Source organism: Mauremys reevesii, linkage group 1, assembly GCF_016161935.1.
Source record: "Mauremys reevesii isolate NIE-2019 linkage group 1, ASM1616193v1, whole genome shotgun sequence".
In the NCBI taxonomy this organism is placed as follows: domain Eukaryota; kingdom Metazoa; phylum Chordata; order Testudines; family Geoemydidae; genus Mauremys; species Mauremys reevesii.
In genome coordinates, this window is record NC_052623.1 from 224,657,903 (window position 1) to 224,684,110 (window position 26,208).

Consider the following 26,208-nt stretch of genomic DNA (forward strand, 5'->3'; position numbering starts at 1 on the left):
GTCTCTGGACCAAGAGCTGTGGGTATGTCCTTGCTAGGGCATGTGGGGTGGGGTGGGGTGGAGAGAACTCACCTGGATACAGTCCTTCAGGTAGTTGAAGACGCTGGCAGTCAGGGTGAAGGTCTCTTCCCGGACCACAGAGTATGGCAGTGTCACATCCACAAAGAAGGGTTGGAAGACCCTGAACTTGGCCGGCTGTGAGAGTCCAAAGCCACTATCTGCAACGCAGAACATGTTGGCTTGCCACTCTGTGATGGTGTCAGGAGCAGTAGCCTGAAGAGATGCCTTCCCCTCCTCACTGCAGAATGGATAGAGACAGCAGATCCTTCAGCACCACCGCAAACCAGACTGGGGAAGCCAGTGCACTGGGGAATGGGGCATGGAGCCTCTCACCTCTAGGGCACTGGTTTCCATCCAGTGCCAGCTCTGGGGTATTGGCTGACTCAGGGAGATAGGGCAATTGGGTACAAAACCTTTCATCTCTAGGGCACCAGTTTCTTTAATGCAAATTATTTCATATAGCTCTCTTCATAACCCCCCAGATAAAAGACCGGGACCAGAGACTGGCGGGGAGGAAATGAATTTTGAAGACTCATAGAGGGGACTAAATGTTTCAGTCAAATTTTGGGTGCCTGTTGTGTATGTGTGACTATGATATATTGCTTGGGAAACATGAGAGGCCCGCTGGGTATAGACAGAAGGTTCCACTCCCTACAGTGGGACTGCACAAATCACGAAGATAGGGATTTTCCAGCAAAGGCTCTCCTCAGCCCTTGTGCTGGAGGAGTATTTGAATCCCATCATGAGGCACTGCGAAGTGAGGCGCAGCACCTACTGGAGATGGCACAGGTTTTCATGCTCAGTGATTTTCTTCCTAGGTGGATCTGTGGGGGGGGGTCACTCACCCAACAGGGACCAGATCCCAGATCCAGGTCTCTGGAAAATGTGTCCGTGGTTTTGTCTTCTCTTCCTTCTCAGGGCTTGGCGCCACACCATCAGGCGGTTGAGGAACAGGCAAGGGAATGACTGTGGGGAGTAAAGTGGCAGGTCAGTAAAGATGTACGGGCTACTGTGTTGAGTGTTTCAGGGGGAGATTAGCCCCTCAGTCACAGACAGCCCAGCACTTGGACATCAAGTTCTGGCAGAGGAGAGGGGTGTGCGAGGGCATCAGCCCCTCAGTTGGACAGTCTGACACCAGGACAATGACTTCAGGGAGAGAAAGAAGGCATCAGTGGGAGATCAGCCCTCAGGAGCACATAGCCTAGCATGGAGCCAGCAGGTTGAGGATGGGTGTTGAGGGTGTAGCATATAGGAATAGAGTATTCCTTTACAGAGTTTAGAGAGACAAGGTGGGTGAGGTGATATCTTTTATTGGACCAACTTCTGTTGGGGAGAGACCAGCTTACATAGAGCTCTTCTTCTTCAGGTCTGGGAAAGGTACTCGGTGTCACAGCTACATACAGGGTTGAACAGAGGGTTTACCAGGAGTAGTCAGCACATATTCTAAGGGAACATTCAACGTGAAGGGCCTGTTAACACCCCTCTAGTCATAGGACAAAAAAGGGGGGCTAGTGGGTTACAGATTGCTGTAATGAGCCAAAAATCCAGTGTCTTTAATAAGACCATGATTTTTATTGTCTAGCAAAGTTTTGAATTTAAGCTCCCAGGCTCTTCTTCAGAAAGTGCTGTGCAGGTTTCCTTTGAGGACAAGGACTGAGAGGTCAGATACGGAGTGATCGCTTTGTGTTTTTGTCTTTTATCATTTTCTTGTGTGAGTTCATTCGAGAGCCTAGTGATTGTCTGGTTTCAACCACATAGTTGTTATTGGGGCATTTAGTGCACTGGAGGAGGTACACCATATGTTGTGATAGGTATGTGTAGGACCTATGGATCTTGAAAGGTGATGTGGGGAGTATTGATCATTGTAGCAGTGGAGCTATGTCTGTAGGTGTTGCATCTGTTGTTCTGGCAGGGTCTGGTTTTGCTTTGAGTTGTTGTGTCCTGGTCTTTGGGGAGTTTGCTTCTAATGATGAGCTTGGAGAAGCTGGAGGGTTGTTCGAAGGCCAGAAGAGAGGGTTCATGAAAGATTTCTTTCAGCATGGAGTCCCCACTGAGTATAGGTTGTAATTTGATGATACCCCATATGGGTTCCAGTGTGGGATGGTAAGTGATAATTAGGGTGTGTGCTGTGTAGTCAGAGGGGGTTTTAATTCTGTATTGAAGCAGGTTCTCCTGGGGTATTTGGTTGACCAATTCCATGATGCAATCTACTTCTCTGGTGGAGTGTCTTTGTTTGGTGAAGGTGATTTTGATTGTGCTAAGCTAAGGTGTATATCCTGAACTTTCTCCTCGGAGCATATTCTGTGGTATCTGAGTAGTGGCTGTAGATAACAGATTTCTTGGTGTATTTGGGGTGGCTTCTGGGTTTATGAAGGTGATCCATGGGTTTTTAATATATAGTTGTCTGTAGGGTTCCATTGTTGCAGCTGATCGTGGTGTCCAGGAAGTTGCTGCTGGTATGGGAGTGTTTCAGAGAGAGTTTAATGGACAGATGGTGGTTGTTGAAATTTTGGGGGACATCTATGAGATAGTTTAAGTTGTCTGTCCAGAGGATGAAAATATCATCAATGTATCTCAGATATATCATGGTGCATTTGTCAAAAATTCTTCTTCAAAGTCGTTTACAAGAAGGTTGGCATATTGGGGAGCCATTCTAGTACCCACAGCTGTTTGCATGGTTTGGACAAAGTGTTTGTTGTTGGATGTAAAATTGTTATGGGGAGGATGAAATGGATGAGTTTGGAGATGTGTTTGGGGTGGATATCTGAGCAGTGTCCGCTGTCTGTAAATATTTGAGGTAGTCTGTTATGCTGGTGTGTAGAGAGGTGACATCCGTGGCGGCAAGGATGGTGTTTTGAGGGATGTTGTTAATGTTGCAGAGTTTCTGAAGGATGTTGGTTGTGTCCTGGAGGAAGGTGGCCCTTTCACTGGTTTGAGGGTGGTTTCTATGAGTCATGATATTCCATCAGTAAGAGTGCCGTGGCCACATATAATGGGTCTGCCTCAGTTCCCTTGTTTGTGTACCTTTGGAAGCATGTAGAACATCCCCGCAGGAGGTTCATGGGGATGAGTCTGTAGAGTTTCTCTTGGAGTTGTCTGGGGAAGGATTTAATGATACCCTTAAATTCATGGATAAATTGTGGTGTGAGGTCTTCTTTGAGTTCATAATAGTAGATAGTGTCAGAGGGTTCTTGGTTGGCCTTGTTAACATAATCAATAGGGCCCCACCAAATTCACAGACATGAAAAACGCATCACGGACCATTAAATCTGGTCTCCCACAGTGAAATCTGGTATTTTGTGTGCTTTTACCCTTTACTATACAGATTTAGTGGGAGAGACCAGCAATTCTCAAATTGGAGTTCCTAGCCCAAAAAGGAATTGTAGGAAGGGTCAGAAGGTTATTTTAGAGGGACGGTGGTATTGCCACCCTTACTTCTGTACTACTGCTGGTGGGGCACCACCTTTAGAGCTGAGCGCCCAGCCATCAGCCACTCCTTTCCAGCCATCCAGCTCTGAAGGCAGCATCCCATAGAGTGGCAATATCAGACCATACCACCCTTACTTCTGTGCTGTGCTGGTGACAGCTCTGCCTTCAGAGCTGGATCTCGGCCAGCAGTTGCCGCTCTCCAGCTGCCCAGCTCTGAAGGCAGCATTGCCACGAGCAGCAGTGCAGAGGTAAGGGTAGCAGTACTGCAACCCCTTCCCACAATAACCTTGTGACCCCTCCCAACTCCTTTTTGGGTCTGGACCCCTACAATTACACCACCATGAAATTTCAGATTCAAATATCTGAAACCATGGAATTTATTATTTTTAAAATCCTATGACTGTGAAATTGACCAAAATAGACCGTGAATTTGATAGGGCCCTAATAACCAACATGGTTAAGGACTATGATGGCTTCCTCTTTGTTTGCCTGTTCAGCCACTATCTGGTGGTTAGATTTCAGATACTGTATAGCTGTCCTCTTGATACTGTATAGCTGTCCTCTTGATACTGTATAGCTGTCCTCTTGATGGTGGAGACATTGTGGTGGATGTGATGTTTGCTAAGTACTTCACAGTCATTTTTTTCCTGGAGCAATCAATGTCATGATCAAGAGTATGGTTTTGTCCGCTCTGTGGTGTCCTGTCAGATGATTCTTTTTTTCTGGTCATTGTTGGAAGGGACATGGTAATTGTGAGTGGTGTCATCACTGTTATGAAGGAATTCTTTGAGGTGGAGTTGGCAGAAGAATTCTCCACATTAGTATGGTATCAGGTTCTGTGATGGTGCAGAAGTTCAGTCCCTTAGGGAGAACAGATAATTCAGCTCTAGTTTAGAGCAGTCTTGATAAATTGATGATGTTCTGGTAGAGTTCATGTGGTGGGTACTGGTGCCACGGTTTCTCCCAGAGGTGGTGTTCTGCGTGCTGTGGAGTAGTTGTAATTGGTTCCACTTGTTTGTGTTGGATGGAGTTTGTTAGACTTCTGGTAGTGTTCATTGTGTTGTATGATTCAGGAGCCACAAGAACCCACACAAAGCAGCAATGTGTATATGTAGCTGGCCTTGCATGTTGCACATAGTTAATAAACATAGTTAGCTGGACCACTCTTTGCCCCATGGGTCCTTCATATTATGTTTTTTGTGTATAGAACAAAAGGTGCAACAGGAGAGAGGATGGCAGCAAGTTCAGAGAGGAGAAAGGGGAGTGTCAGGTGAGGATTAGCCTCCCTCAGTCAGACACATTCTGGCAGGGAGTCAGCAGAAGATTATTCAGTTCTCACCATTCTCACTGTCCTGGATTCTGTCAGCATGCAACATTTTTCTCTCAAAGGTTGGCCGTTCACAGGAAACGGGCTTCTTCACTTTGGTGTTGGTTAAAATTTTCATTCTCAATTTCTGTAAGAAATAGAGAGAATGAAAAAATAGGAGGGAAGGGGGAACAATGAAAGAAAAACCATCACAACATATTCTAATTAGTGAGACAGTGGCAGCCAAAGTGTGGCAAAATGATGTATGTTCATATAGAATCCAAATTTCACACCGTCAGGCCCAGGAAAATGTGTGACAAAATGCAGACAAATTTGTGATAAATATTGGAGCTGATTCTTTTCTCTCATGGGAGTAAACCAAGTTCAGCTATACCTAAATCAGTGGAATTACCCAGGTTTTACCCTTGATAACAATGAGCTCAGAATCAGCTCCACTAAATCTATTAAAAAACAATTCATGAAGAAAACCAACTTTACTATGTTATAAATCTGTTCAAAAATTGGACCATGCAGTATCGGAACACGAGGCCAGACCCTAGGATTCTTGTGCAATTTATTACTCAGTCCTAACTCATGGAAAGCTCCCATGCAAGTTACTGGCAACTTATCTGAATAGGGTCTTAATTAAGCATGTGGCCCATTGGTTTGAATAAAGACTCCAGGGTTTGACCCCAGGAAAGGATGAAATGTTGGGCTGAATGCACACCCTTCGGGAGGGATGAATGTCAGTCTTTATGTGTAACAGTCGCTTTTATACATGACAAAACTGGCTAGTTAGTGCACAACTCCTCTAGCTATGTAATAACCTTTTGAAAAGTGCCGTAATCATTCATGTAAGGTATAAGCATCTGTAGAGTATACACGTTCCTGACGAGTTAGAGTCTTGCCATTTGGTACACAGTCATTCATTATGGGTCCCTGTATACAGAGAAAAACCCTTGATTTGAAAGGTCATTTCCCTACCATTCCTCCAAAGATCATTATTAGAAGTGTACCACTACATCGAAATGTATCAACCCAGTCTAACTCCAGTGTGTTTAAACATAAAGGAAAAGTTTCTGAGCTAAATATGTGGCACAACCGTAAACAGAGGGAAAATAAACTGAAGTGCATCTGCCCAGCCCCCATCAATTCAGTCCCCAAGTCCTCATCAGTTCTGCTCTGTAGCCCCTGCATTGGCTCAGCCCCCACATCAGTTCTGCCTCTCGCTTTGCCATTTGCCCAGCTCCTGTCAGCTGTGCCTCCCCCAGCCTCCCTCTGCTGCTTATGGGGTTCATCACCCCTGCTATCCCAGGCTGGGTTGCGGGGGCTGAAGCAGGGTCCCCCTCTTACCCTTCCAAGTGGTGGGGACAGCTACAGTGGATCACAAACTGAATATGAGTCAATGATATGAAGCAGTTGCTAAAAAGGCTAATATCATTCTGGGGTGTATTAACAGCAGTGTTGTGTGTGTCAAGGCTGATCCCCACTCTGGCACTTCGAGTGCAGAAGGTGGGGGCCTGGAAGGTTTAAAAAAATTAATACTGGCCACCTCAGGCTTGTATTACATTCCCAAGGGTTAAAGCTTTTCTTTGACCTTGGCTTGGTAAACACTGCCACCACTCAAATGCAAAAAAACCCACCACCCTTGGACCCTGGAAGGAGCACTTGGGCATTCCTCCCTGTGGGGTACACTCAAGCCCTAAGTGACGTGCTTTCATGGGTTAACGTGACCGAGTGTGGCACTGTACTTCTCCAGGAAAACAAGATGGAGTGAGCGAGCGTCAGTTAAATTTCAGGCAATGAGAAAGGGAATTAGATGGCTCTTCATTCCTTTTGAGTTTAACTTCTAATTGTAATGTCATCGTTTCAACAGAATTAATATTTATTGGATGCTGTTTTAATAACACAACAGTGAATTTGTACAGCTATTTGTTTGCCATATGTTGCTGGAATATTTTCTACCAGCACTCTTAACCTTTTATTCTGTGATTAATAAATGCAATCTGGCACTCCACCCTTGGAAGGTTGCAACCCCTGTCTGGTGGCAGGCTCACTAAAAAGCCCTAGAGAGCACCCTTTTACCGCCAAGATTTGGACATAGCCTTATCCGGCCTTACAGAAAAAGTAAGTGAATACCACTGCTATAGGGAATTCGCAAATTAACGCCATACATCACCATGTGTATTACTATCAGTAAGTGCTGGAATTAAAATGGTTTCATTTGTTTTAATTTTCATTCAGCTTTACAATTAGTATAGCACATTTCAAAACCGGGACTGAAATAACCACAGTAATTTAAAAATAGAGTATTTGGCTTTGATACCCACCTTAAACAGACTATAGACATCAGCCTCGCTTTGATACCAGGGAGCTCCCATCAAGGAGCGTCTGTTCCGGAGAGTGGGGAGGACAGGGGGCAGACAAGGATATGGCTCAAAGTCTTCCAAGCGATAAACAAATCCTCGGCCGCCAATCATATAATCGTCTTCAGATCCCAGCTCGTACACCTGGAGTGGGAAAACAGAGGTTACTGTACTGAACTGGTTAGAGAGAGAGGGAGAGTGTGTGTGTGTGTGTGTGTGTGAACCATAGCCTTCTACTGGCAAGGAGCAGGGCAGCTAAACTTTTGCATCATAAGCCCCATACTGCTAAAAGCTCATGGTGATTCTCCTTTCCCTCAAGACCTTTTGGAGCAGATCTAAATTCTATCCCTGCTATCAGAATGAAGTTTTGAGGAGCCACAGTCTGCAGCATAGTGCCAAAGAAAGTCCTAGGTAGCGCAGTTTTGTTACTCTATAATAATATTTTGCCTATCTCCAAAGCTGTTCACACAAGGGTCTCACAGAAGCATATGAACATCAGTGAATTAAGTCTCACAACCTGCATGCCAGATGAAAGGGAAACTGAGGCACAGAGAGGTCCAGTGACCTAAGGGCCAAGGTCACCCTGCAAGTCAGTGGCAGAACTTGGACTAGAACCCAAGAGTCCTGGCTCCTAGCCCCCTGACTGAACCATTAGCCCAGATGGGTAGAGAAAAGTGGCATAGGTGAAATAGCAGGAGGTACCAGGAGGGCGAGCAGAGGACCAGCAGCGAACCCACTGCCAAACCACACCTTCCCTGGAGGGAGCTCCCACTGCTCCTGTGAAGCTGCCCCTTCCACCTCTCTACCTTCCGCCCCCACAGCCTTTATTCCAAGGGTGGCCCCATGAGCAGCCATTGTAGGAACAAGGAGGAATCAGCCACCTGCCTGGCAAGAGGACAGACTGAGGTAAAGGTCTGCTGGCAACCAGTGCATAATTAGGGCCGGCTCTACCATTTTTGCCGCCCTAAGCAAAAAAAAAGCTGCCCGGACTGTGCTGCCCCAAGAATGGACGGAATACCACACCTTAGCATGTGCCACCCCAGGCACGTGCTTCCTCCGCTGGTGCCTGGAGCCGGCCCTGTGCATAATGTAAGGGGTCAGAGAAGCTGGTGGTGGCTGGGTTCACCCACCTTGTGTGACAGCCCTGTTCCAGTACATCAGCGTGCTTCTCTCGCCTGGTACCTCCTGCAGGGTTAGTTTGGCCAGGGTGTGGCTGGGACACAGCAGGTTTACTCACACTCTCTGGTGTCATGACTTTATCATCCTTCAGCAGGACGCTCTTGTCCACGGTGCGGACAGAGCACAGGGAGCCAGGGTCGGCCTTCAGGTGCAGATTGACCTTCGACCCTGGGAGGTCCTCCTCCGCCGAGAAGCCCAGTGTCACCTTTGGGAGGAGACGGGATGTGTTTATCAAATGGAAGAAGGGCACAAGACAATGACGGTATGTGAGCCACAAACGACAGAGAGGGAGAGAGAGACTGGGAGAGGGAGGGAGAAAGAGCCTGCTAGAAACACAGACAGAAGGGCACAGGGATTGTCGCGTGTATGTCATCCCAGCCAGACCACCCCTCTGCCACACATCCTATTTCCCCCACCTCCTGTGCGACTCTCACCTTGTGTTTGAAGCACTTGCTGACTGTGAACACATCCACATCGGCTGCCACCTCTCCATCCGCGAATATGGCATAAAGCAAAAGCGTGGCAGAGGGTGCAAGTTCAGAGCTGATGGGCAGAGTCAACGAGAAGGAGCCCTTCAGTGCTGTATGAGGGAGCAGGAAGTGAAGGAAATGGTTATTTAGATCCATGTGAAACAGAAAAAACGTGTGGAACTTACTGTTGCTGGATGTTATTGAGGCACAGGATTTCATAGTTCCTGCATCTGGTGTGACATTGGCAGACCAGTGCCAACTCATGCCAAGGCCACGGGTCTCACTGAACACTGACAAATGCACAGCTGGAAACTAGTCTGGCTTACCTGTGGGATCGTATCATTAAAATAGATACTAGTGTTATAAGAATGGGTTTTGTGTTTAGATTTTACGGAATGCTTGTAGAACACTGCATGTATTAATCCTACTTATAATATCTGTATTCCATGGTATACAGTTATATTGAGTGTTTGCATTGTAAACCTCTCTAATTGTGTAACTCACTGTGATGGGGCATCTGCCCCACACTGGCAGAAAGGGGGTTAAAAGCAGCCCTAGGGAGGCCATGCAGGAGGTAGCCAATCATAGAAGGGCTTATAAAAGTAGCCAATCAGGGACGGGCGGGCCTGTATAAGAAGGGCTGAAGAGCAAAGCAGGGTTAGTTACTCCCTAGAGCTTGAAAAGGGAAGAGGACTGACTGCCTTTTAGGCAGAAGGTAGCAAGTACCCTGGGCAAAGCAGTACTGTAGGCAGAGACCCAAGAAGCTAAAGGCAGCTCCTAGCAGGCTGCACAGATCTGCAGACTGAGGCCCTGATGCAAGAGCAAGTAGGGTGCTGGGGCCACTGAAGGAAGTGGCTGGACAGTGGACTGCAGGTCCCCCAGAAAGGGGGGAACATGGAGTATGACACAGCTGGAGGGCAGTGTCATGAAGAGGATGCCGTGGTCCTGGGAGTGACATGGGTCCAGGAACAGAAGTGACAGTGGGCGAGACACCACCAGCAGAGGGTGCAGAGCTAATTCACCAGACAGACAGCTGGAAGCACTGCAGTGGTGAGTCGCACTCTGTCTCACTCACCAAACAGGAAAAGAAGCACTAATTAAGGTAAACTGCTTGTCCTGCACACAGGAAGGCCCATTGAAGGCAAATGAGGGATTGTGTAGAGCCAAAGGACAGAGACCTTGTTGATTCCATTCCTTACTTACACTCCAGGAAGAGGAAACCTGTGCATGAACTCATCCCATCACTTGGATTCTGGGACGAAGGGGATAAAAATCCCTGACAAGGAGAAACCCGTCTTTTTATGCTCTCTGGATTGAGAGAAGCAAAGATTCCTAAACATAAGCAAGAGATCCCCATGCTGCTTGGCATGGGTCAGCCCTAGCTTGGTGAAATCTAATCACAGAACATACTATCATTTTGGTGTGTTTGCCCTGCTTTTTGGCAGTCTGCCCTGCAGTTGGCACTCATGGTTGTGAGCCACACTAGACAGTGTGACATGTGGATAAGAACAGAGATATTCACTAGGATAAAATTGACCCCCCAGGATATACTTACCCCTCATTGTCTCAGGGTCAAGAAACCTTCCTCCCTCATGGAAGACTACTGAACAGGTGTAGTGTGTGCGTTTTATGCCTCCCTATGAAGCATCTGCCCTGGGCCAGTCAAGGAATCATACAAATGTAGGATGGGAAGGGACATCAAGAGGTCATTTAGTCCATCCCCCTGCACCAAGGCAGGACCAACTAAACTTAGACCATCCCTGACAGGTGTTTGTCCAACCTGTTCTTAAGAACCTCCAGTGATGGGAAGGATACTAGATTAGATAGACCAAGGCAGGAGGTGGGACACTGGACTAGATTGTCTATAGCCTGGCATGGCAGGAGCCTGCCTACCATACTAAGATATCCCAATAGCCTGATCCATTGTGATGATTTCCATGGAGTTTATTTCAGGTGCATCTTAGGTTTTCCCACTTACTCTCATCTTGACCAACTGGCACCTGAGTCTGTCCATTGAGAACAATCCTGCCACTTGAGACAACCTGCGGAGGAGATAGAACAGCCTGTCAGGGGACCAGGGTTCTGAGGAGAGAAAATGCAGGGCAGGGAGAGTATGGCAGAGACAATCACAGGTGCTTTATCTTTAAACTCTGAATGGACAAGGGCCCAGCTGCCTCGGAGACTTCCTCTGAACAATGGGACCCGTAGGAAATCCAAGGCCAGGCTGCCAAGGTGCTCCCCAGGCAGCCATACCTTCTGGTACCACCCACAGAGTCAGGCCAGACTGGCAACAGGGGGAAATAGCCTGTCCCCCAAGGTTCAAGACATTCCTAGCTGGATGAGCTATCTGGGATGGCTGTCAAATGCTGTGGGGCTGGGAGGCTGTTGAGGGAGATTCAGAGACATGCATTCCAGGTACCAAGATATCTACAAAGCGAAGCCTAAAATGGAACCCACAAATTGGTCTATAGACCCATGAATAGTTACGCCTCTTGCACGAGTCTGTAGGTGCCAGTGTTGTATAAATATCATGTGATCCAACTGCCCTGGGTGCTCACCAAATAATAGAAATCCACGTGATCTGCCCCAGGGGCCAGCTCATTCCGGTCCAGGATATAATCCACCCGCACTTCCTGTTCCTGGTCACAGGGTAGCTCCTCCTCCACCTGCTGGATCTCTAGGAAGCTGTTGCTCTCGGAGTAGAAGGGTTTCAGCCAGTTGTAAGCCTCCTGTTGTGCTACTAAAAAGGCGTAGAGACCCTCCTCCGTTACGTTCACAATGGAGTATCTGCCCTTCAGAGCAAAAATGCATGGCAAGCAGTCAGAATTAACCAGTGGAGGAGCCTACAAATGGGGTACCTGCTGGAAACACTCAGTGCGATCACCAGAATTATATGTCCACAGCCCCATGTAATCCACGGAGTCAGAAATTACAGCAGAATCTAGCCCCAGCTGCAGACTTGAACTCCAGAATATGAGTTTTCTTTTTCTTTTCAACATTGTTTTGAACACTTGTGATTTCAGATAAAACTTTAAAAAGGTGAACTACATGCAGTCAGTAATGCCTGCTTGAGTTTGCAGACAGCCAGAAAGGTATGAACTGGCCATTCATTGCAATAATGTGTTAACTTGGAAACCTACAGATAACAGTTACATGGCAACATTGTTAACTATTTCGCTGCAGAAATATCCAGCTAATGTACTTGTCCCAGAATCCCAGCCTACCTTCTCCACCTTGCCAGGTGCCAAAAGTCCCAGTAATCCCCTGTTCAACTGCCCCCCACCCCAGCCCTGGGCTCCCTCCCACACCCCCTTGCTGCACCAGCCCTGGGCTCTCCCCCACACCCTACCCCCGGCCGCCCCAGTTCTGCCCCCCCCACCTGCACCCCACAGCTGCCCCAGCCCTGGGTCACTGGTAACTCGCTCCCAGGGCAGGTCATTCAGCAGGAATTTTGGATGTGCACAGAACACAGACAGGATTGGTTCCCATATGGTTACAGAACTGCAGTAAAGTGCAACAATTTTCAGCTTGTGTGACTGAAGAATATCTGGATGCATATTATAAAATTGTCCTACATAAATGAAGAAATAAATGAGGTGCCTTTATTATTCTTTTGTTCCACTCTTTCTTTCTATGGGGAATTTGCCAATGCAATATCACTATCTTCCTTTTAAACAAATAAAACTTAAAAAAAAAAAGGCAATGGCTGTTGAAAATAGGAATTCCAGTCCTAATAACACTGGGAAGCATTTCTTGCTCAATTTTATCCTACTTTTTCTGCAGTAACTTATACTGGATCAGTATATTTGATTTGGGAGAAATGAAGTAACAGCTGCCCAAATTGAGCTTGAGCACTCCTGAATTTTGAGGGTGTTCAAATCTGGAAGGCAGGTGCTAGATTCCCTTTCAGAATATTAGCTAAATCTGGAAAGGAAAAGTCAATTTCTGCTTCCATGGCTCAGAAGTGGAAATCCTCCTACCTGCCTGGTACTGTATCTAAAGCTGCCCAGGTCCTCTAGTAGAGCCTCCGGTCCAGGATATAATCCACCCGCACTTCCTGTTCCTGGTCACAGGGTAGCTCCTCCTCCACCTGCTGGATCTCTAGGAAGCTGTTGCTCTCAGAGTAGAAGGGTTTCAGCCAGTTGTAAGCCTCCTGTTGTGCTACTAAAAGGCGAGAGACCCTCCTCCGCACGCTCACAATGGAGTATCTGCCCTTCAGAGCAAAAATGCATGGCAAGCAGTCAGAATTAACCAATGGAGGAGCCTACAAATGGGGTACCTGCTGGAAACACTCAGTGCGATCACCAGAATTATATGTCCACAGCCCCATGTAATCCACGGAGTCAGAAATTACAGCAGAATCTAGCCCCAGCTGCAGACTTGAACTCCAGAATATGAGTTTTCTTTTTCTTTTCAACATTGTTTTGAACACTTGTGATTTCAGATAAAACTTTAAAAAGGTGAACTACATGCAGTCAGTAATGCCTGCTTGAGTTTGCAGACAGCCAGAAAGGTATGAACTGGCCATTCATTGCAATAATGTGTTAACTTGGAAACCTACAGATAACAGTTACATGGCAACATTGTTAACTATTTCGCTGCAGAAATATCCAGCTAATGTACTTGTCCCAGAATCCCAGCCTACCTTCTCCACCTTGCCAGGTGCCAAAAGTCCCAGTAATCCCCTGTTCAACTGCCCCCCACCCCAGCCCTGGGCTCCCTCCCACACCCCCTTGCTGCACCAGCCCTGGGCTCTCCCCCACCCTACCCCCTGCCGCCCCAGTTCTGCCCCCCTGCACCTCACAGCTGCCCCAGCCCTGGGTCACTGGTAATTCGCTCCCAGGGCAGGTCATTCAGCAGGAATTTTGGATGTGCACAGAACACAGACAGGATTGGTTCCCATATGGTTACAGAACTGCAGTAAAGTGCAACAATTTTCAGCTTGTGTGACTGAAGAATCACTGGATGCATATTATAAAATTGTCCTGCACATAAACCAATGTAATATATGAGGTGCCTTTATTATTCTTTTGCCAGCAATTCTTTCTATGTACATTGCCAAACTGCAATATCAGTCTCTTTTAAGGAAAGGATAAATGGACACAAATCAGACATTAGGAATGGCAATATACAAAACCTGTAGGAGAACACTTCAACCTCCCTGGCCACAATAGCAGATTTTAAGGTGGCCATCCTCCAGCAAAAACTTATAGGATCAGACTTGAGAGAGAAACTGCTGAGCTCCAATTCATTTGCAAATTTAACACCATCAGTTTAGGACTAAACAAAGACTGTGAATGGCTTGCCAATTACAGAACCAGTTTCTCCTCCCTTGGTTTTAGCTAAATGCTGGAACAGGAAAAGCCAATTTCTGCCTCCTGGCTCAGATCTGGAAATCCTCTCTAGCCTGCTTCTTGCTGGCTTATATATACACACCTGCCCCTGGAAATTTCCACTGCTTGCATCCGAAGAAGTGGGTATTCACCCACGAAAGCTCATGCTGCAAAACGTCTGTTAGTCTATAAGGTGCCACAGGATTCTTTGATACCTCTCTTGCTAAGCTTCAGATAGAGAGATGCACTGTCCATTTAGTCCACCCAATTCCTTCTTTGGGGGCTGCAAGGTGAGGTCACACCAGTATCCCTAATCCACTCTGGGGATGTCTTCTGAAGGGGAGATCTGGGCCAAAGCCTTCTACTCCTTGGGCACACTTGTTCCCCCATTCACAGTGCCACCCCGCTCTAGCAGTGAGCTCTCCATTCACAGCAAGCTGCAGCATGAGGTCTCAGCTGCCTCCCTCCCTCCCCCTCCCTTTCCTGTTGATCACTGCCAAGGGAATGCTGGGAAACATAGTTCTTTCCCTGCTCCAGGGCTGGCTCTATAGGCAGGGAGCTAACCAAGGAACTACAGCTCCCAGGGCCCCCTGTTGGTTCTCAGCTCCCATGCTGCATCCCTGCCGCTCCTGCAAATGTGCCACCCAAGCACCTGCTTGCTTTGCTGGTGCCTAGAGCTGGCCCTGCCCCTAGATCTGACCCTGCTTGTCCACCTGTGTGACTCACCCTCAGAGAAACCAGAGTATTGTTCCATTCCGCAGTGTCTAGTGAGAAGTGGACTTCGCCCTTCTCATCTGTGACATATGGCAGGTGCGTCTCCACATCATTGACATCCACAGTCAGGTAGACAGTGTGGTTTTTTATGGGAACATTATTGATGGTAAAGGTCATCTGCAGAGAAGAAAGGGAAATAAACACCTCCTGTTCCAATAATTGCTGTGCTTGGGGGTTTGGGAGACGTGATACCATCTACATGCTGGAAATCAGGTGAGTTCTGGCACTTAATACTAACCCTTTCCATGTAAAGGATCATAAAGTGCTTGACAGGTTACAGGCAGGATATAGGGGTCCTAATATCCATTGCTGAAACAACATCAGCCGCTGTGCCAGAGAAACAATATGCAAGAATTTAGGACAAGAAGGAAAGGGGGAGACTACTGAAGGGATTTTAAGGACAAGAAAAATAATTATCTTGGCTACTGAGTTTAACACGTCTTTTCCTTTGCATAATAGTATAGTGTTAGTCCTTAAAGATTAGAAACGGTTCGGACTTCAATTTTAAATCTCATCAGAAACTCCAGCAGCATAATTCTTCCTAGCCCACATTGGGGCATTAGGTCAATACTGACCCAGAGAGGAAAGCATCCCCTATTGAGCCACGACACTACTCACTGCAGTACCATGCTCTCTAGCACCACACTAGGGCATTGGGGTCAGAAGTGATTGCTGTCAAATCACTACACAGTAGCCTATGCTAGGTCTTAAGTGAATGTGCGAGACCTTTCCAAAGGTAACACCATCCCTTGCAGGTACGTCTTTACAGAGACAGATTTTTAAGAGCAGAAGAGTACATCCCTGTTGGAGAACATTGAGAAATGTGCCTACAAGCCCTCCAAAGACCACAGAATCCATCTTCCAAACAGTTAACTCCCCAGTTAACTTGGTGACTAGGCTGGGAGAGAGGAGGGAATGGGGGCGGGGTGTCAGAATTTCTCATACAGGTGGACACAGAGGAGCCAATCCTCACCTGGCATAAATCAGCATAGCACCATTGACTTCAGTGGAGCTACACCAACTTACACCAGCTAAGTATTTTCCACATAGTTTATTACCAGCAATATTATTCTCTCCTCTCCCCCATGCCTGCCTCCCAAGTATGAAGAGAGGTCACTGCCTTGGTAAGGGAAGGGGGGAATGTGCGTTACCTTTCCCGTGTATGGAAATCCAAGTTTGTAAAAGGGGTTGAGATTGACAAAGTTCACCTCCACTATCTTGGTAGCGATAGCAACTGTGACTAATCCTGTGTTCGTGGCTCCTGGGTGGAGAGAGGAGACATCTGTTAAAAACTGACTCATTTGTTAAGCACTCAACACTAGAGGAGACAAAAAATAAGGCGAGTGTCCTCCCCATGAAGCTTACAGTCTAAATGTCAGCTACATAACAAGCCTGAGCCACAACCATTTGGACATTGAGACTTGAACCCACAACTTTCAGCACCAGCCACTATTACTAGAGCAAAAGGAGCAACTATGTTACTTGGGGGTAGGTAGGAGGCTGCTCTGGTCACTGCAGCCAGCCACTATGGGGACACTTTGTCACACCAACTAAGGCAGTTGATTACTGGCTGATAAGATGCATTGGGAGAGCCAAGGGACTGTGTTACTTTAGTAAAACATGTCAAGCTCCATTTACTCTCCCACGTCTTCCCTCCCATGTGCGGTTGGCCTAGAGAGGACTTATGACTGATGAAGATTAGTGTTTGCAGACCACGCAGAAGAAGCAAGTCTTCAGGAGGGACCTGACTGAGGAGAGGGTTGGGAGGCAACCAGACAGGGATTGGGACGTTATTCCAAGCCCAGGGGACAGCACAGAGAAAGGCATGGAGATGGAAGAGGTGGGACATGGAGGGCTGAGACAGAACAAAGAAGGACACAATAGGAGGTGACATAGGCTGGGGTGGAGCTGTGTCAAGCCCTGAAGGCAGGGGAGAAAAGCTAGAGCTCGATACAGTGAGCAAGGGGCAGCTGGTGGGGGTTTGAAGCACGGCGTGCTATGGTCTGATGGATGAGGAGGCATTTGGAGCAGATGGTATTGGGGATGCCAGAGAGCAGAAGCAGGACAGGAATATATGAACAAGACTACCTAATCCTTATCATAGGAACTTATCAAAGAGACTGTGGTGAAGGACTAACTGTGGGGGAAAGAGTCTTATGACTGACTGGGGACATAATGATAAGATGCTGCTTAGCCTACGGCTAGCTATGGTTCTGTGGCTGATTGAGAGTCACATTTTGTGGAGCTGGAGCTTACTTTAGTGACTGGCTGGTGAGTGTTGTTAGACACTCTTTGGGGAACTAAGAAATCTAGTGAGCAGGGACACTAGAAAAAGGAATTCTAATCACTGGTGTGGCAGAAGACTACTGACCCCTAATAAACCCCATAACCAAGACACAATGGAATTCAGTCCCCCTGAAGATACCAGAAACTGGAGGTGGCTGAGGTTAAAAAACAACCTGTACTGGAAATGGAGAAGTGTGGAGGCAACCAAACACAAATGCAGTTAGTCAGAGGTTTCACGTAAAAAGGGTAGCTGATGGCTGTGTCTCCCCTCTCCTCTTCCCCTCCTGCCATCCCCCCGCACCTGTTCCTTCTTCTTCCAGTTCTGCTGCAATGATAATAGTGTTCCCGTAGACAGTGCTGTTTATTTCTAGCTCAGCCAAATCTGCTGTAAAAATGGCACAGCCTTGCTTGTTCGTCTGGGGACACAGATGGATGGAGAGAAAGAAAGAGAGAAAGAGACACGTTAGTGAGGCTGGGGTTTATAGAAGTTGAGTAGTCCTAAAAATCCTCCCCTCTGTCCCATGACTGCTTAGAAGTTCAAACCCATGTACATCTTATCGCTTAGGGAGAGGACAAATGACACCGATTAGAGAGGCACCGATTAATGATATATCCGTGGCTGCAGACAAAAGGTACGTTTATTAGAGAAATCACACACATTTCTCCTCCCTTGGTTTTCACACCTCAACTGCTAGAACAGGGCCTCCTCCTCTCTGATTGATCTAACCTCGTTATCTCTAGCTTGCTTCTTGCTTGCTTATATATACCTGCCCCTGGAAATTTCCACTACTTGCATCCGATGAAGTGGGTATTCACCCACGAAAGCTCATGCTGCAAAACGTCTGTTAGTCTATAAGGTGCCACAGGATTCTTTGCTGCTTTTACAGAACCAGACTAACACGGCTACCCCTCTAATACTTGACACACATTCCTAGAGAGAACTGGGACCAGATCCCATGCCTTTAGCTGTAAAAACACAGGCTTTGACAACTTGAGCTAGGCCGAGTTCAGCCAGGTAGTATTGGTAGAGGGTCTCTCCTATTCTCTGCCTGTGGCACATAATAGTTTAGTCTCTTAAGGCCAAAATACTTTGGTTCCAGTACAGTTGTTGAGCTTAGTATGCATGTGCTGGGTGGTGCTGGTGGCCTTTGATAGACAGGACATCAGACTAAATGATCTGGTGATCCCGTCTGGTCTTGGAAATCTCTGACCTCTCTGAGGGTATGTTCAGCCTCTCCGATGCAGGAGAGAGGGCAAAGAAGTGTTGTTATTGTGGTCTGTGTCTAACACACATAGTTTTGCTTCTGTTAACACTGCAGAGTCCATACAGCAGAGAGCTGGAATCCAACCTGCCTTGTGCCTCCTTGGCAGAACTGTGACGGGGTTCCAGCTGCAGAACCTTTACTGCTGGTTGGGTTGTTAGCACTGCAAAAACCCAGCTGGACTTTCAGGTCTCAGCTTTGAGTGCTGACATTTAGAAAATCCTGGTTTGACTTGTAGATTGAGTGAGGAGAATCTGGAGTCATTGGGAGAAGAAGTATATAGAACAAATTGCATATTTAGGTGCATTGTGTATGGGGGTTAGCTATGAAGTATCCAGTGCTGGCCCCTGTCAGAACCAGGATACCAGACAGCCGAGATGGATCACTAATCTGTTTGATTATGGGAGGAAACAGACCGCTGGAATAGATGGAACAATTGGTGGTCTGATCTGGTTTAATGAGAGGTGATCTGCGAGAGACCAGTGATCTGATTCCATGTGATATGACGGAGGGTACTGGAAGAAGAAATTCCTGCTGTCGGATAGTGTTGCGCATTCTAGAGGGCTTAGCTAACACAGACATTCTGTTTCCAGGCTGTTGATCCATTACTTCCCTAATCCTGTCTCCCAAGAAATGAGACCTCACCCATCTCCAGTTACTCAGGTCAAGCCAGCCCTACAATACTCCTCCCCCACCCCCCGCCCCAACCATTCAGCATTGGCTTCTGTCAGATATGGGAGACAGGAGGAGCAAGACCAGTGCTTTAATGTAGTAAGTTAGGTGGCAAGATAACAGGGCAGCTCGACTTATGATCTGCTTGGGTGAGGCAGGAGAAATAATAATAATCAGACTAGCTGGACCAGGGCACGTTAGAAATGCCTAGATACATTAGATGAACCGACATTCTGTTCTTGCAGATGACTGTCATCTCCCCTTCCTCATCTGCTCACCTGGTTCTTATGCTTCACAGTTTTCACAGACGATGTTATGTTTTCTTCTCTTTGATGGAGATAGACTATTTGCCGAACCAAAGCAACCTGTATCGTCCCCTGCACAGGTTTCCCATAGGTGTACCTGGATCAGAAGGACAGAAAACACTGACAGATGGATCAGATACTTCAGCAAAAAGATTAGAATGAAGGGCACCAGCAAACCCTTCTGAGGGAGAAGACGGATATTAAAAGCGTCTACCTCTCGAGCCACTGCACCCCCGTTGAAATAAGGAAGAGGGCCTGAGATGTCTGCAGGATATACACCCCTGGAAGTCACCTCACTTGCACTGTATCCTCTTTAAATGGGGAACAGGGTTTGTATAAAAGGATCCTCCTCAATCAGTATCTCCACTGAGGTCTGGGCTTTCCCCACATAGCCCTTGTGGCAGAGCTAGTCGGCAGTTCTGTCAGAATGTTTTGCTGATGGAAAATTCACTTTCTACAAATAAAGGCATTTTCTGTGGAAAATTTTCAATTTTGTCAGGAATATTTTGATTTTCCACTGGAAAGTCATTCCCAGCATTTTGGCTCCCCCACTTCTTTGCAGCCCACCTGGCAAGCTGCCAAGGGCAGCCTTCTAGGCTCCAGCTCCCCAGCTCCAGAGACATCTGCTAGGTGGACTGCTGCAGACCTGGGGTTACCGGGGTTTCCAAGCTTCTGGCTCATAAGCAGCCCAGAAGCCCTGGAAGCCCCAGTTTCCAAGCTCCCAGCATCTCTAAGCTGTCTGGCTCCCTACCTGGCAGGTTGTCAGGGCTCAGGGCAGGGTGGGGAGTCTTGGAAACGTTTCAAAATGGTCAAAACCAAATTTGGGAGCTGTGGTCCTGTGGTAAATTCAGATTGTTTTTGTTCTGTTTTGGAGCAATGAGTTTTTTTGTTTGTTTGTTTTTAATTCAGGAATTTCTCACAGAACAGGAATTCCAGGTTCCGAACACCTCTACCTTGTGGTTCTTCAGACATGTCTAATGATTGGGTGTTGGAGGAATCTTTTCCTTGCTGTGATTTGGGCCCCCAGCACTAGGAGAGAGAAGACACCACTGGAGGTCCTTACACTCCTGCCAGTACATTGGCAGCAAGAGGTCACTCTCCGATGTGGGGGATGGGACAGTGACAGAGCAGTGCCACTCACCTGCCACAAACCGTGAAGTGAAATTCCTCTTCTGAAGTGGTGACCAGTGGTGGAACATTAAACACCAGCTCAAACTTGGGCAGCTCTGCAGAAGAGAGTTGGGGCAGGTTGAGGGAATAATCCAAATAGGGGAACTCACCCACTGCATCCACAGCAGAATCTCTGAAACACTGACCCAGCACTAGATGGATATGGAGAGTAACTCACCCTTAGGAGGGAATAGGTACCATCAGGCCAGGGGTCCCAGGGAGAGAGCAGTTGAAGGGTGGAAGGGAGCAGGAAGTCAGGACTGAGTTAACATGGGGAGTGAATTCCTCCTCACTCCCAGGAGACTGGGATACCTCCAGACTAGGGGAGCACTGATTGTGTGAAAGTGAAGTCCTGGCCTGAATGAACATGGAGACTAAATTGCTGGAGGAGCTGTCAGCACAGGGTTAGGGCCCCACTGTGGAGGTCTGTGCACTGGTACCTATAAGTAGTTGGAACTCAGGACTGAATGCACATTGGAGCTGAATTCCACTCTCTCCCTCCAGAGTGGGACTGGGGTGCCACCAGGGAAGAAGTGTGTGGCTGTGTGAATGAAGCACAGGATGGAAAGCACTAGGGACTGGATGGGGGGAGGGGATTCTGTACCCCAAAACTGCAGTTTACCTAAGCAGAGAAATCTAATGAATAGAAACTTGGACTCTAGCAGGGAGGCTCCCATTACAGGCTCCATTCCCCAGCTCCTAATGCTGTCTCACACTTCCTTCTGAGACTCACCATATTCCTCCACCTTGAAGGTTGCCTCAAGCCCTTGAGGCATATTCTTGCCCACTTTGATCTGATATGTCCCCAGGGCTGCTTCAGAGGCCAAGGGGAAGGACAGATCCACAATGCCTTGTCTTGGCTTCACGTCCACCCACTGGCTAATCCGGTTCCCATTGGGATCCTGTGCGGGAACACACATGCATAACCACGTGTTCAAATGTGCACTGCTGCGAACAGTCATGTATGCATGCACAGCCTCTCAGAAGCACAGTCACACACACACACACACACACACACACACAGAATGAGTGAGGACAGTACCAGGGATCACAGCCCCATGCATTGCCCCGGTGGTCAGCCTGTCTGAGGGGTCACAGCCCCATGCATTGCCCCAATGCACAGGCTGTCTGAGGGGTCACAGTCCACCCTGAGTCGCCTCATCCTCTTTGTTTTCTGGGGGATTTTTTTTGGATAGCTGGATATTCCCCTCATTTACTGTTGATTCAAGTCATGCCTCTACTTTCGCCCTGGGCCATTAACCACTGATAACACGGCAGGGGCAGGGTGTTGGGGCAGGGTACAGCCAAGATGCAGATATCTTATCTCTGAGGTAGCAATTTAGGGCATGGCGCCCCCCTGGAGCACAAATGGCATGATGGAGCAGAAAAGAAAGCTCCCGGAGATCAGCTCCTGGTCACTCACCTGCATCAGCACCAGGGGATGCTGCAAAACACAAGAGAGAAACAACATCACTTATGTCATCATCATCATTCATCATCATTCATGCCCGTCACCCCAACCGGGGTATGGGCCGCCAACCACAGATCTCCATAGTCTTCTATCCTGGGCCATTCGCTCTAGCTGGTTCCAGGTATGTAGAGAGCAACAATGTTCACGTGCCCCAGCATCGTTAACACCCAGACACCGGCCCCACCTCAGGAGAGCCTACCTAAACTCAGACCCATTTCACACCAGACCCAAACTCAGTCCCCATTTCACACCAAGGTCTCTGCTCCCTTTGCCACGGGAATGGAGGGTGCTGGGGAGGTGACCCCCAGAGGTGTGTTTCCCATGGAGTCCCAGGCCCTGTTGTGGTCATTGTGCCTACAAATGTACCCTAATTGTGAGCTCAACTGTAAAGTGATTCAGGCACTGTGTTAAGATCATGCTTGGTAAACAAGACAGTGAGACTGAAAATCAATGAACCGAAATTGATATGTTGGAAATTCAGCCTAACTGGTGGACAGAATAATAGGGGACAGGCTACTCCATCTCTCGTTCCTTTTTGGAGAGAAAAATTGGTGACTGGAGCGAGCTTCACCATCATGAGTGCCATCCTCACTGTCCCCTGGAACCCTGGACCTTCTTTATTCTAGTCCTGAGAGATGTCCTAACCAGACTGGGACAGAAAGGGAAGCCAGATGACAGTGTCACCCCTACCAGCTTCAGCTGAATCCAACAGACCACCTAGGATGTGAGACCACACAACCTCCCCCCCCAGTGTGTGCTCTTTTCCTTCCCCACCTTATTTCTTCTCTTTCCTACCCCTCTCCTCATGGCACTGAGTCACAGAGCACAGGTCAGCTGACTCGGGCTCAGGCTCATGGGCTAACAATACCAATGTAGACATTTGGCTCAGGCTGTAGCCCAGGCTCTGACCCTCACCCTCTCGCAGGGTCTCAAAGCCTAGGCTCCAGCCCAAGCCTGAGTGTCTACACTGCAGTTTTATAACTCCACAGGCCAAGCCCTGCGAGCTCAAATCAGCTGACCTGGGCCAGCTGTGGCTGTTTCATGGGTCTTTTATTGCAGCATAGACTCACCCTCAGAGCAGGGGCGGCTCTAGAGCCCAGCGGGGCAAGCACCCGCCTGGGGCGGCCCTTTCCCAGGGGGCGGCAGGCTGGGCCGGTGGACCTGCCGCAGTCATGCCTGCGGGAGGTCCACCAGAGCCCCGGGACGAGCGGACCTGCCGCAGGCACGACTGCGGACGGTTCGCTGGTCCCGCGGCTCGGCTGAACCTCCCGCAGGCATGACTGCGGCAGCTCAACCGGAGCCGCCGGACCAGCGAACCGTCCGCAGCTGCGGGAGGTCCAGCTGAGCCGCGCGACCAGCGGACCCTCCGCAGTCATGCCCGCGGCAGGTCCGCTGCTCCCGCGGCTCGGGGGCGCCTCCCGGGCATGATTGCTTGGGGCGGCCAAATTTGTAGAGCCGCCCCTGCCTCAGAGTCTGGCTTAACTGGCCAAGACTGTATCTTTTACAGCACTGCTGTAAGCCTATGACCAGAAAGAGGCAACTAAAAGCAATGCCCTAACCAGCCCGATGTTGATAAAAGTTTGCCAGGTCTTAGGCACGGCACATGGGTTTGTCAGCTGCTCCCGTGCTTTTCCAGCAGTGAGGTTGCAAGTGAAAGTCAACCTCAGAGACAGAAGCTGCATTTTCTGTCTTGCTGGTCTTTTCTCTTCCCTTCCTGTGTGTGTTTGTCTTGTTTTGTCTTCTTAACAACAGCAGCAGCAACAGCTCCAGCCCATTTCAACTAACTTCTCTTTCCCCCAAAAAGAACAGCTATTACCATCTTTGATGCTACCTAAAAGCCTGTCAGAAGGGGGGTTTCCTTCTAAAAACTCTTTACAGCTAAAGGGAAAGGGAACAAAGGATATTATTTAAACGAAAGCCTTACTTAATACTTTACATCTCAAAGGCATTAACTGTCTTGCCTTCTTTTCTGGATCTTTAATGAAAGGTTGGCAGGATTTTTAATGGTGTTTTTGCCTTGGTAATAAGCAAGCTGAGCTGTCTGTATGCCAAACCCTGAACCTTGTTTGACACTGTTTATGCTAACACCTTCGGCTCTCTGGGCCCCTTTGTTCCAGTTAAATTAAAACAACAGGAGCTATCCCAGCCCTGTTCTCTGTTAATAGGGGGCACATGGGGCAGGTTAGGTGTCTCTCACAAGTGTCATTCCTGTGGGTATCACTCTGTTTATCTGCTGAAACTTGGCACACTCAGCACACTGATGGCCCCTACTTCCTGGAAAGCCAGAAGGATACTCACCACATTATCAATGGCCTTAAAATCCTGATCAAGGGTCACAATTCGAAACTTCACTGAAGAAATATAGAAAGCACAGCAAGTTACTGAGTGTGCAACAGACCCCTGGATAGCTCTATACCTCCCTTCCTATTCTCAGATATCCTCTCCCTGTTCTTATCTTCAGGGCTGCCGACCCTTTCCCGAAGAGCCCCTGCAATAACACACACCTGCCTATGATGGTTTATACAGAGATGAGGCCCGGCAAACGCATTACATGTGTCCTGGAATAATAATAATAATTTAATTGTATTTATTTATTTTATTTATTATTATAAAACAGCAGCTCTTCTTGGCCCCTCCCACCTGTTGTCTGTCTGGTCTATTTAAACTGTAAACTTTTGCAGGCAGGGACTCTCACAGTCTCTCACTGTGTGTTTCCCCAGCAGCTAATACAATGGACATCTGGTGTGGTGTTTCTAGGTGCTGCTCTAATACAGACCATAATACCCTGGCAAAAGCTCCAGGGGATGTCCCATGACCTGAGTAGCCATGGCCTTGCTTTCAGGTCCCACCTGAGAGACAGTACCTTCCACCACCATAGTGCCTCTGGGATCAATGCTGACTCAGAGGGGAGAACACCTTGTAGTGACACACTCACCCCACTCCCTGCAGCACCTGTTTTCCCTCAGGCCCTGTCCTGCATAGCTGGTTATATCTGAGGAGATCACCATGCCCTGCTGTGGACAGCCACAGAGTCTCCACCCCCAAGCTCCATGTGCCTCTTGCCATTCATACCTGTCTCTCCAGGTTTATAGAAGGGCTTGTCTGTGTCGATGACAATCCTTGGATTCTGTCTTCTTACCAGCACCTTCTTGTAGCCCTCGTAGCTCACCCTCTCCCCCCTGTGGATCACTGCATACACAAAGGCCGCTACTTCTGCCTGAGAGATGCAAAGGAAACTGGTGCCTCGGTGGCAGGACTGAGAACCGGATGCCACTTTGTGTGGGGAAGCTACTCTGCCAACCCACCCAGGGTAGGTCCTAGGAGACAGGCCTTTATCTGCCATCTCCTATGTTCCCAGGAGATGATGGATTAAAAAAAATCCCCATTCCTCTTATCTCTCTCCATCCCCCCCCTCAATAGGCTTTTTCCTCCTCCTCTTCTCCCTCCCATACCCATTCTTAGGCTCCCCTTGTTCCCCCTTCCCCCTCCTCTGCCCAGCCTCCTCCTATTGTCTAAGTCTCCATTTTCCCTCCTCCTCCTTTTTTGCTGTCTCATCTCAGCCTCCATATCTTCTCCTCCTCTCTTCATTTAGCTGTGCTAGTCCCTGGGAGGGGGGAGGATTGGAGCCCTCTGGTTTGTGGGAACAAAGGGGGTTGGAAGAGGTGAGACTTACTGGTTCATCAAACTGTTTTCCACTAGGAACCAAGGCTGGCACCTGCAGAATGGGGGGTGGGAGGGGGGAGAAGAGGTGAGTTGAGGCAAGAGGAAAAAAGAAAACAAATACATCAGTGAGATTTTATTTCTCACACCCAGGATGGTAAATGGCCTCAGAGCTAAACAACCCCGAAACTGCAGGACATTGGAGATCTGGCTCCAAATTCTGTGGCTGGAACCGATTTCTAGCCAACCTGATCCTACAAGGAACATTTGGAAGGATAAGGAGCAGGAGAGGGCATGGTGGGAGGTGGGGCACTCACCCACGTGCAATGATGACTCTTGATTTGCTATTGTAGGGTTGCACCACTTGAAGACCAATCTGTAAGCGGGACCCTGCAGACAGTATTCTTGGACTAAGAGAGGCCATGTGTCGTCTGATGTACAGCCAACTAACACAGCTTGGTACGA

General features: G+C 48.1%; 1 protein-coding gene and 1 long non-coding RNA gene across 3 annotated transcripts in view; one reads left to right on the forward strand and one right to left on the reverse strand.

Annotated features, from left to right (window-relative positions):
* LOC120404367 (alpha-2-macroglobulin-like protein 1) overlaps positions 1 to 26,208 on the reverse strand; it is a 49,554-nt gene that overhangs the window by 19,382 nt on the left and 3,964 nt on the right. For both annotated transcript variants that reach the window (XM_039536763.1, XM_039536756.1), the window contains exons 3-20: positions 25,757 to 25,798; positions 25,156 to 25,300; positions 24,382 to 24,434; positions 22,036 to 22,056; positions 21,346 to 21,514; positions 20,584 to 20,668; positions 19,416 to 19,539; positions 17,505 to 17,619; positions 16,069 to 16,178; positions 14,870 to 15,034; positions 11,369 to 11,602; positions 10,789 to 10,852; positions 8,775 to 8,920; positions 8,399 to 8,545; positions 7,126 to 7,305; positions 4,829 to 4,943; positions 906 to 1,026; positions 73 to 298 (exon numbers count right to left, since the gene is read on the reverse strand). In XM_039536763.1, coding sequence (XP_039392697.1) covers positions 73 to 298; positions 906 to 1,026; positions 4,829 to 4,943; positions 7,126 to 7,305; positions 8,399 to 8,545; positions 8,775 to 8,920; positions 10,789 to 10,852; positions 11,369 to 11,602; positions 14,870 to 15,034; positions 16,069 to 16,178; positions 17,505 to 17,619; positions 19,416 to 19,539; positions 20,584 to 20,668; positions 21,346 to 21,514; positions 22,036 to 22,056; positions 24,382 to 24,434; positions 25,156 to 25,300; positions 25,757 to 25,798 — 2,262 coding nt within the window. The remainder of the gene's footprint in view (positions 1 to 72; positions 299 to 905; positions 1,027 to 4,828; positions 4,944 to 7,125; positions 7,306 to 8,398; positions 8,546 to 8,774; positions 8,921 to 10,788; positions 10,853 to 11,368; positions 11,603 to 14,869; positions 15,035 to 16,068; positions 16,179 to 17,504; positions 17,620 to 19,415; positions 19,540 to 20,583; positions 20,669 to 21,345; positions 21,515 to 22,035; positions 22,057 to 24,381; positions 24,435 to 25,155; positions 25,301 to 25,756; positions 25,799 to 26,208) is intronic.
* On the forward strand, positions 15,006 to 19,821 carry LOC120404400. Its single transcript, XR_005597975.1, has 3 exons — positions 15,006 to 15,130; positions 17,769 to 17,835; positions 19,523 to 19,821. It is a non-coding gene; the product is annotated as an uncharacterized LOC120404400 (long non-coding RNA).